Raw genomic sequence first — 11752 nt, forward strand, 5'->3', positions numbered from 1 at the left:
CTTTTTCTCTTTCTTGACAGGGTTTCTCTGTGTAACAGCTCTGGCTGACCTGGAACTTGCTTCATAGGCCAAGCTGGCCTCGATCCACCTGCCTCTGCCTTAAAGGCATGTTCCACCACACCTGGCTCTTTGGACTTTTCTAAGTAGTGTGATTACAGGTGAGTGTTTCCGTATTCAGTCAATATTTTTTTAATATAAAGATTTTACATGTGTTTTTTCTGTGACATATTGAATTTATGATAGTTCATAAAAAAGAATAATGATCTCCAAAATCTGAGGGTAACCCCCTACCTCCTTCTTGCCCCCCCTTTCCAGTACTGATTGAAATGAGGGCTTTGCACATCCAGCAAGTACCAATCCACTGAGCCATGTACTCCCAGCCCTCTTTTTACTTCCTTCGTTTTGAGTCATGGCCTCACTAAGTTGGCTGAGTTAGTCTTGAACTCACTTTATTGTCCAGGCTGACCATGAGCTTGCAATCCTCCTACCTCAGCCTCATGAGTAGCTGGGATAGGCCTGCACTACCAGGCCAGCTCCTCCTCTTTCGGTATAAGACTTTTATCAGTCCCAAAGACTGTGTTCATTTTCCAGGCCTGCCAATACAAAGTGCCACACACTAGGTGGTTTAAGCAATAGAAACACGTCATGTCCTTCTCCTGGAGGCTGGAATGTCAAGATCAGGGTGTCAACAGGGCTTGTTCCTTCTGAGGATATGACGAAGACTCTTCTGTGCCACTCTCCTGGCTGGCTGGCCATCACTGGTGTTCCTTGGCTTGTACACACACATCTTACATCTTCACTGTCTGACTTCATGTTTACATGGCAGACTCCCTGCATGCACACCTCTGTCCCATTTCCTCTTTTCACAGGAACACCAGTTGTATTGGGTTAGGAGCCCAATACAACTATTCCAGTATGATCACATCTTACTGGTGGACATTTGTAAGGACCACTTTAAAGTAACGTCACACTTGGAGACACTGGGGATTAGGACTTCAATTTATGATTGCACTGAAAATCAACATGGCGTTAGAGGAACCTGTTCTTTGCACCTGCAGAGTTCCCCAACTGGGACCCTAGCCTTCTTTTTACCATCGACTCTGTCATTGCTTTTTTTCCCAGCAGGCTCTGTTTCTGGAGAACTTGGCTGCTTTTGTGAGGGATGTTGGTTGCCCCAGGATGGCAGCACCAATGAGACACTGATTCTGTTTCTTCACGTCTATAATGTGATCATTCCATGTCTGGCCTTCTTTAGGTATAAAGAGGCCTGGGCAGACATGAGCCCTGTGTACAGTCGTGTGGGCCGTCATTGCTCAACGTGTATTTGCTGTCACCATTTTTATTTGCAGAGTTACTGGGGAATGGGCAGCTGGAGGGTGCCTTGGCCAGGTGCGGTACCCAACCCTGGGTGACCTGCAATGAGAGTGTAAACCAGCTGTTTTCCGGGCTGAGTCCTCTGCTCTCTCACCTGTGTAAAGCATGTTTGGAAAGGATTCTGTCCCCTTCAGCCCACTCGCTCTGTGGTGGTGGGCAGAGGTCAGTGTGGCTCCTAGCTCATTCTGCTCACCTGAACTTTCCCTCCTCAGAGGTACTGCCACAGAAAGCAGACAGGGACCAGTACGAGCTGCTCTGCCCTGACAATACCCGCAGGCCAGTGGAGGAATACGAGCAGTGCCACCTGGCCCGGGTCCCTTCTCATGTTGTCGTGGCTCGCAGCGTGGACGGCAAAGAGGACTTGATCCAAGAGCTTCTCAGAGTCGCCCAGGTACCCCTGCCCAACATCCTTTCCCCAGCTTACTGCTCCCTTGTTCAGTGTGTATAGTGTGTGTGTAGGGTCCTACTTGCCATCTGACTATAGACTAGAAGTCTGTGTGTTCAGGACACAGTGGGTGGTGCTAGCACAGGATCCCTTCACTGACAATCTACTTGATCTTTCTTTATTTCAGGCAGTAGAGGCCATAAGGGTCACGTGACTGGCATCACCATCCTGGGAGCTAAAGACTCTCAGAAGTGCTTCCTGTCCTGTTTCACTCTTTTCAGTTCTAAAGAGCCCCTATGCCTCAACAAAGTGCTTCTCTCATGACCCCACCCTGGCCTGGGACTCCCCTGACTGAGGTCCCAGATCAGGAGCTCTGTCTCTGTGTTGGTGGCATTCTCTCCCAATCAGCATCTGTACCCTGTCCCATCTTTGTCAACAGGGTACTCAGACTCAGAGATGAACTAAACAGAGCTACCCTTGAATTCACACAGGCACAAGGCGTGCACACATTACCATCACCAGGAGGGATTGCACAACCTTAAGAATACGGGCCATGTACTTTGTGCTTTAACAGAGGAATTTATTTGAAGAACATTCTGGGGAGAATCCTGAGCCCTGGGTATAAGTTGTGTGTGCCCAAAGAAAGGGCGAAGGATTATTAGGGACAGCAGCAGGTGGCATTCCATGCAGAGCACATGAGACAAAATACAGTCATTTGACTTTTGTTATTGTTATCGTTCTGCTTTGGTTTTTGTTGGGACAGGTCTAGTGTAGCCCAGACTGGCCTTGAACTTGCTGTGTAGCCAGGGGTGGACTAGAACTCCTCATCCTCCCAAGAGCTGGGATTACAGACGTGTTCTGCCAAACCTAGCAAATGCAGTCCCTTGAAGGCGCACATGGGCAGGTGCTACTATAAGCTATAATCAGGAGCAACTGTGGGCCAGGTCAAGGTGACACAGGCACAGGGCTTTTGAAGTATTTGGAGGCCTGAAAGACAAGAGACTGTTTGCTTCTCATAACTGGTCCTTAGCAAGAAACCTGGAGTAAAGAGAGGGTACAAGACACCTGCAGCCCTAGTGGCAATGTGCTGGAGCAAGCGACTTGAGGGAGAAGTCTAGCATTGCCACCAGGGCAGGCAGACAAGCAAGCAGCAGCCATCACCCTGCCCATGGGAACACACAGCAAGAGTCCTACAGCAGCTGCATGGCACAAGACCAACTCAAACTGCTTTCTACAGGTCTGTGGGTCAGATCCTAGCAGTTCCCCAAGTCTACATGACTCAGACTAGATGGAATTTGAGTAAAACATTCCATGAAGAGACCTGTTAGAAGCCCTGGGCATTGCTTTTGTATACAGGATATCTCCCTCTATGTGTAAAGGGTTACTTTAAAATCTTCAGTGGAACTGGGCAGTGGTGGTGCACGCCTTTAATCCTAGCCCTCAGAAGGCAGAGGCAGGCAGATTTCTGTGAGTTCAAGGACAGCCTGGTCTACAGAGCCAGTTCCAGGACTGCCAAAGCTGCAGAGAAACCCTGTCTGAAAAACAAAAAAGAAAACAAAATAAAAAGACCCCCCCAAAAAATCAAAAACAAAATAAAAATCTTTAGTGGATTCCTGTAACTGCAGAAAGTCTTAAACCCTACAGATGATAGATAGATAGATAGATAGATAGATAGATAGATAGATAGATAGATACTCCTTGATGCAGTGAACTGTGTTCCAGTAAACCTTCATCATTGTGCTAAAAAAAAAATCAAATTCAAACCACTGTGAGTCAACAACTGTCTTGTATTTTTTTCTGTGCACTCAGATATATGATAGTGATTAAGCATAGTAAGGGATTTTCAACAATAATAATATATAGAAAATACAACCGTATACTCACTATAATTAGAGTTATTTAAAATTGCTTTCTGGAATGTTCCATTTAGTATTTTCGAAGTGCTCTTAACTGCAGGCAGCTGGAACAGCAGGAAGAAAAGGTGGCCAAGGATGACCGCGTGGCTCTCCCCTCCCTTCCCTTTACCTAGCTCGGGTTCATTTTGTCTTCACTTTCACCCCATGCCAACAGTGTCCCTCCATTCCTTCTCCTGCCTCTGAACAGGAACATTTTGGACATGGCAAGTCATCTGCTTTCCAGCTCTTTGGCTCCCCTCACGGGAAAGACCTGCTGTTCACTGATGCTGCTCATGGATTTCTAAGGGTTCCTCCAAAGATGGACATCAACCTGTACCTGGGATACGAATATTTTTCTGGCATTAAGAAACTAAAGAGAGGTATGTCAGGCCCCATGGAGGGACCTGCTTAGCTTCACCACAGGGTGAGGCAGAAGTCCCGGACTAGAATTAGTGGCTGTGAATATCACCTAACCTTATTGATCTGTAAAGGCCTCGAGAGCTACTCAATATCCTGGGCAGATGAGCAGATGTTCTGCCGAGCCAGAGAAAAGATCTGAGTTATTTAACGACAAAAATGTTATATGGTGGAAGTGGTGGTGCTGGGACTTGAACCCAGGACTTCACAGATGTGAAGCAAGGACTCTGCTACTGAGGTGTTCTTCCAGTCCCTACAAAAGGGATTTCAGGACCTTTATATGATAGACAATTTAAAGCAATGGTGGCTCTGGATTCTTGTGTTAACTGGCTCCACTCACCCAGTGACAGACAGGAGGACGGTCCATCCCAAGCTGACATGGGAACGTGGCCATGGCTACAATCAGGAGCAGAACTAGAAAGGAGTTCCAGAGGTTTTGAGTGCAGCTGCCACTCCCCACTGTCTTTTTCTATCCCATTCTTTGCTTCTTCACTATCTTCACCCTCCTTTTAATCAAACAATAGTCCCTGAGCATCTACAGAGTGTTAGGTGAAGCTAACACACTGGGGTGAGCATCAGCAATGCGACCATCAGAGCAGAACACATGACTTCCATGGGATACTGCCTGCATGGAAGTTCTGCAAAGGAAAGTTCCAGAAGGCCCAGCTTTGGGACGGAGAGCTGAGAAGCTTCCCTGGGGAGGTGACATCAGGAGGGAGGGAAGAGCTCCACTGTCACTATTTTTCACGAACGCCTGGATCTCTATTTCTCCTAGACAATGGCAGGCAGCCGGGGACTGTGGCGTGAAATGAGTCACACCCGCTCATTGCCTTCAGTGATGCCCCGTTGGGCAGCATGTCTGCAGTCATCTGGGAATTTTTTTTGGGGGGGGGGTCCTTGCATCATCTCTATGCATCCTAGGTTTGGAAGACTCCCGGAGGGTGCAGTGGTGTGCAGTGGGCCAACAGGAGAGGACCAAGTGCGACCACTGGAGCGCTGTGAGTGGTGGAGCGTTGGCATGTGTCACGGAAGAGACTCCTGAGGACTGCATTGCTGCCATCACGGTAGGAAGTCCCACTTCTTCATCGGGGCCCCTGATTTTGGGTAAATCTCTCGGCACTAACCCATGGGATTCAGATTTTGTAGGGTCTGTAGTTTCCAAAGTTTGTCAGTTGTAAAGATTACAACTTGAGTACTCTTGAATGTCGCCTGGCATAGGGTAAGCTGTTAATACGTGTTAGCTACTTTTATTATTTAAAGTCTTGGACACAGCAGGTGCACTTTCTTAGGCAATGAAACCGTAAGTTAAAATATGTTTTTAACAGTTGCATATCCAAGCATGGTGGTGCACAGCTGTAATCCCAGCACTTGGAAGATGAAAGCAAGAGGATCAGTTTAAGGCTATTCTTGGCTACCTAGTAAGATTGAGGCTAGCCTGGGTTACAGGAGACTGTCTCTAACAAGCAAACAAACAAATAAAACCCCCAAATCCTGCATGATTTCCTGCTAAATATTTCAGTGTCAATTTATCTAGCTAATTGATAGTTTTTATATTTGAGTTGTTTAATAAATTATTTGCTATTATACATATGGGATTGGAATTTTTTTATCCCTGTAACTGTCAGTATTTTTGAGTTCATTGTTAATCTTAATCTATAGCTAATATTTCTGCAGCTACTTTCTACACAACATGTAAACTTCCTTTAACTCTCTTAAACCTCATCAAAGCCCTCAGGGTACTTTTCAGTCATTTTAGGAACATAAAATTTGCAGGACAATGGTGACACACACCTTTAATCCCAGCACTCAGAAGGCAGGCAGATCTTTGTGAGTTCGAGGTCCAGCCTGGTCTACAGATTGAGTTCCAGGACAGCCTAAGCTGTTACACAGAGAAACTCTGTCTTGAGAAAAACTATACATATCTTACAATATTTAGGGATGTGTACTTTGAATGTGGCACAGTGGTTACTGTAGGAAATAGACCATCCATCAGACAAATCATTTAACATCTTTCTGCATTGGCTTGTTGGTTATCAAATGACACTTTCTGTTTTATTTGACTTTATGAGGCATGGTGAGTGATCCATTGCCCAGTGTTTAAATATGTGTGTTCACAGAGTGTCACTCGTTTAATTATTTTTTATTATTATTGTTGAGAGTTTGTTTGCCATTTGGCTGGTACTGGGCATTAAAGTTGGCCCTTGCTCTTCCTTCCCATTGATCTACAGCCCAGCCGAGCACAATGCTGGGGAAGAGCCTGGTACAGGGCACCTTTTCCCTACCCTGGTTAGTTTTTAGATTTCCAGGGTTGCTGAGGAGTCAAAAATGAAATGCATACATGAATGTGCATTGGTGTTGCTGGTGTTTGGCACAAAGTCTCACTCTATATCCCTGGCTGGTCTGGCACTCACTATGTTGCCCAGATTAGCCTTGAACTCATGGCAATTCTCCTGCTTCAGCCTCACCAGTGCTAGAATTACAAGTATGAGTTACACTCCGGTTAACTACTTTATCTCAGTGATCTTATGTAGGACTATAAGAATACATTAGTTGCTCTGTTTAGAAAAAAATGATTGAAATAGCAAGTTAATTGCGAATGAATTATTTAATGGTTATTCATCATTTTGTTAATTATTTATTAGTTGTTTGTTGGAAACATTTCTTGTGCCATTGAGTGCGGTGCTGATAGGATTTGGGGGACAGATTTGATTCCTCTGGTTGAAAGAAAACATTTTCCATGAAGCAGGTTAAATAGAGTACCTGAGCCTGGCACATGGGTTGTTGAATTAAGTGATAATGGTCATAAAGAAAGTGTGCTGTGTGCATGTCCAGGGATCTCCTAGGAAGACACAGGGATATCCCAAGTCAGATCCTTGTTTCTAGCCAACAGGACAAAGACAGGTCTGGTTTTCTAATTTCCATGTTATCATGGCAGAAGATTTGGGAGTACCACAGTCTGATTAAATAAGTACACATAATAGGAACTCATGAGTTGAAGACTCTGAGGGTCGGTGGGATGGAAGACAGCCACACAGTTCACAACTGATTTCTCTCTTACCACAGAAAGGAGAAGCAGACGCCATGAGCTTGGATGGAGGATTTGCCTACGTCGCTGGCCACTGCGGTCTGGTTCCCGTCCTGGGCGAGAACTACAGTGAGTGGGTGGGACTCTCTGTTTCTCTCTGGGCGGGAGCACAGAAAGGTGATGAAATAGTGCCATTTTTTTTTCTGGTAAGATAATGATACTATATTTGTATCTTAGGGCTTTTGAAGTGGAATATTGTACTTCCCAACAGAGTCAGCTCAGCTACATATGTGGGTGTTAGACCTGTTTGCAAAGATTTTAGGATCAAGGACTGGGCCACGGCAGCCATGACAGTTCAACCACTCTCCTCAATGCACCAACTTAAGAGTCACATAATAGTGAAAAGTCAGAGAGAGAGAGAGAGAGAGAGAGAGAGAGAGAGAGAGAGAGAGAGAGAGAGGAGGGAGGGAGGGAGGGAGAGAAAGACTTTATTCACCATAGCCATGCAAGGAAGAGGAACAATAGGAGGCATCGTGACCCCCAAGTCCATCTTCAGGATTCTAATATGAAGGTTCAAATTTAAATAGAAGGCAAGAGTTATACACAGATGAGCTGTCCTGGTCATGGTGTGGTCTCACCCAATATTTATTTATCTATCATATATTTTAGTTTCCTCTGCAAGGTGGTTTGACAAGTGTCAGAACTATATGAAGTCTCTCCTTGGGAGACAAATTCTTCCCCAGTGTGGCAGTAGTACTTCAGTCTTTCCCTTCCCCAGAACAACATTTCTGGAGGAATTCCAGTTCCTTGGGGACAACTGTTTCAATAGTCTGACATCAAAGTGAGGGGGAAACAAGTGTCTGTCTTTTCAGTATCTCTGACCCTGCCAGGACAGATACAGACAGACAGAGTTCAAGATCATACCTCTTACTATGGCTGTAATAATCCTGAGGGTGTGGGGTGGGCAGATCCACCACAGTGCTTGCCAAATGCCCATGGGTTAGACGTGCTATTAGCTCAGGGAAGACATCAGAACCAGACGACTATTTCAAAAGGATCCCGGCCAATATCTGCTGTGGTCTCTCTTCTCCTCCCCTTCAAGGGGCACCTTGTTTTATTTTTGTATCTGTTTGAGTCTTGGGGAGATTCTGGGATGGAGGAGAGGGGGTTACCCTTTCCCAGTTGATAGCCAGTGACAGATCACTAAATCTACATTTCTCATTTTAGTCAATCTCGGTTGAGGTTGAGAAGTTCACAGCCTGGATAGAGTAACTTATATGAGAGTTTAACACGGACCTTCTGATGCATTTATCTAATTTTTCAATAAAAACTCGGGAGTTAGATATGGGGTAAGAACCTGAAGGGGGTAAGAGAAGCAGCAGAGAAGTGATCGCCATTCTCTTTTGTCCCTCCATTCAAAAGAGCCAAGAAGCTCTCTAAGCTCCACCCTACTACTTCCTGTCTCTCTATCTGTCTTCAGTCCTCCCAGACCTCTATGGTTAATTTTGGTCAGCTAGTAGCTAGCTTGGCCCTCTGATTCAAAGAAAACTTTATTGTCAGAATGCAATCAAAACGTCGCACAACAACCTTCAGTGTTTCTGCTTTTCTTTTTAGTGTCTACACATGGTGGTGAGAGGCTGGGGTCTCAGTGTGTGAATGCACCTTTGGAAGGTGAGTGGGTCAGGAACATCGGGTTTAAAAGCAGAGCCTGATGCTTGGGAAGAGGATAACAGAAACCTTAAAAGCAAACACAATTGTGGGCTGGAGAGAGGGGTTAGCAGTGAATATGATTGGTCTTACAGAGGACCCAAGTTTGAAGACTCAGGATTGATGCCCAGTGCTCACATCAGGTGGCTTACATATCTGTAATTCCAGTTCCCTCTTTGATGCCCTCTTCTGGCCTCTGCTGGTACCTTCAGGAATCTGTACCCATAGATTCATGCAGGTACACACATATACACATAAATTTTAAAAAAAATTATAAATAAAACCAAACTTATTAGAGTTGAAAAAAGAAGCCCAGGTTATTGCTGATATACAAAACTGTCTCAAGGCAGTCATAATGATTGATGTCTGCAGGTATCCCACAGTTGAAAAGACTTCTGTTAGCACGGCTCCTGTTTATTCTTCTCAGCAATCTGGTAGAACGGACATTATTGCTCCGTAGGATCTAGATGAGGAGATGAAGGCCCAAGGACTGGGTGGCTTCCCAGGGGCATACAGCCAGAAGTGGCTGCAGCTGAGCTTGAGAAGTGTTGAAGTAAGTGGGACCTCCAAGTCTTCCTGACACAGCCCTGTGTTCCTTTCATATTGTGCCCATCCTTGCATGAAGGTCAGCACTGGGGCAGGAGTCATCTGGGCACTTCTAGGAACAAGTGAGGCCCCATGTGAGGAGATTCGCAGGGTTGCTAAGGAAGAGGAAGAAAATGGGAACTACCCTGTGGTTAGCTGGAACTTATCGATGAGGGAGTTAACCTGATCTTTAAAACGAACCAGCCTGTCTTAGAGTTTCTATTGCTGGGACGAGACACCATGACCAAACAGCAAACTGGGGAGGAAAGGGTTTATTCAGCTTATGCTTCCACATCACAGCTCATCACCAAAGGGAGTCAGGACAGACACTCAAACAAGGCAGGATCCTGGAGGCTGGAGCTGATGAAGAGACCCATGAAGGAGGTGCTGCTCACTGGCTTGCTCCCTATGGCTTGCTCAACCTGTTTTCTTATAGAACCCAGGACTTCCAGCCCAGGGATGGAACTATCTACAATGGACTTGGTCCTCCCAAATTATGGTGGTTTGAAGGAAAATGATCCCCAAAGAGAGTGGCACTATTGGGAGGCGTGGCTTGTTGGAGTAGGTGTGGCCTTGTTGGAGGAAGTGTGCCACTATAGAAGCAAGCTTTGAGGTCTTATATATGCTCAAGCCACACCCAGTGAGACAGACCACTTCCTGTTGCCTGTGAGTCAAGATGTAAGAACTCTTAGCTCCTTCTCTAGCACCATGTCTGCCTGCATGCTGTCTTGCTTCCGGCCATGATGATAACGAACTAAACCTCCGAACTGTAAGCGAGTCACTGCAATTAAATGTTTTCTTTTATATGAATTGCAGTGTTCATGATGTCTCCTCACAGCAATAGAAAACCTAACTAAGACACTGGTTAAGAAAATGCTTTAGAGTCTAATCTCATGAAGTTATTTTCTCAAGTGAGGTTTCCTCTTTTCAGATGACTCTTAGTTTGTATATCAAGTTGACATAAGGCTAACCAGGACACACACCCAGGAGATAAGTTCTCCTGCCTGGCCTCTCTACATAGGCTGAAGGAGCTTATATCTCCCCTGAAGAGTCCAGTCTTGAAAGTTACAGGTGGAGCATGGTGGTCCTTGGGTGTGTTTTCAGGACCAGCATCATCAGCATCACCTGGGAATCTGTTGAAAATGAAACTTATTGGGTTCTTTCTACTGAGTCAAATGGTCCCTGGCTAGGGCTAGAAGTTTGTTTTGTTAGATTCAATGATAACATTGGATTTAATGATAAGGTTTAAAAGTTCACTGGATACAGAGCCCCAGGGTGAACACCGGATTCTTACTTAGGCTCAGCAGAGATCTAGGGAGCTGAGGGCTTGGCCCAGCACAGCACATTCAGCCTCAGGAGGGCTTTGTCCCTGTTGAGCACCAGGTCACAGAAGCCCCTCGGCCATGCTTCACAAAGGTCACCAGAGTGCAAAGTTGAAGTGTCATGTCCCTGCTCAGCTACAGCAGCCCACTCTAATCTCTCTGTAAGACAGGACCCCAAAGCTCTCCCCTTTCTAGACTCATGGCTAAGAAGTCTTCACTGCACTGTTTGTTTCCTCATCCCAAAAGCCAAGGTCTGGCCACTCATCAGCCGAGTATGCTAGTCTGATCATTTATGGTTAGAAACAACACACCTGTTTCAAGAGCAGTTGGGATTCCCAGGAGCTGCAGTCATATGCAAATGTAGGTCACCAAGGATGTTTAGAAGACGGTTCAGACAAATGTTGGCTATGGTAGAAAAAGTTCGATCAGAGCATGTGTGGAGAAAGCTTTGTATTGAACCAAATACATCAGTTATTTCCCTTGTTGCCATGGCAAAAGCATCCAACAGAAGGAAGGGTTTATTTTAGCTTACAGTGCTAGGGGATACAATGCATCATAGTGCTGAAAGCAAGGTGATGGGAGTGAGAGGCTGGCTGGTAATATTGTATCAGTAGTCGGAAAGCAGAGAGAAATGAATGTCAGGGCTTGGCAACTTTTCCCTTTTTATGGAGGCCAGGGATTGGTACCTGCTTCCCAACCTCAATTAACTCAGTCATCCCTCACTACATACCCAGAGCTTTATCTCCAAGGTGGTTCTAGTTCCTGTCAAGTCAACCATCAAATGATCACACCAACTCTCTGTGTTTTTCTCTTATCTTTCCGTATCTACATCTCTCTTGTCTTTTTCCCTTAACTGTCTCATTTGTCTCTCTGCTTCTGTCTCTCCTGTCTCTCTGCCTCCATTTCTTGTCATTCTCTGTCTTTCCTATCTCTTTCTGTCTGTTTCTATGTGTGTGTGTGTGTGTCTGTTTCTCTCTCTCTCTCTCTCTCTCTCTCTCTCTCTCTCTCACACACACACACACACACACACACACACACACAC

General features: G+C 45.5%; 1 protein-coding gene across 1 annotated transcript in view; it reads left to right on the forward strand.

Annotated features, from left to right (window-relative positions):
• LOC101984426 (inhibitor of carbonic anhydrase) overlaps nucleotides 1-11752 on the forward strand; it is a 38989-nt gene that overhangs the window by 14311 nt on the left and 12926 nt on the right. The window contains exons 7-11 of the mRNA XM_005367777.2: nucleotides 1587-1765; nucleotides 3863-4034; nucleotides 4993-5135; nucleotides 7135-7225; nucleotides 8711-8767. Of these exons, the coding sequence (XP_005367834.1) occupies nucleotides 1587-1765; nucleotides 3863-4034; nucleotides 4993-5135; nucleotides 7135-7225; nucleotides 8711-8767 (642 nt within the window). The remainder of the gene's footprint in view (nucleotides 1-1586; nucleotides 1766-3862; nucleotides 4035-4992; nucleotides 5136-7134; nucleotides 7226-8710; nucleotides 8768-11752) is intronic.

The sequence above is a fragment of the Microtus ochrogaster genome, unplaced genomic scaffold, assembly GCF_000317375.1.
Source record: "Microtus ochrogaster isolate Prairie Vole_2 unplaced genomic scaffold, MicOch1.0 UNK24, whole genome shotgun sequence".
Classification (NCBI taxonomy): domain Eukaryota; kingdom Metazoa; phylum Chordata; class Mammalia; order Rodentia; family Cricetidae; genus Microtus; species Microtus ochrogaster.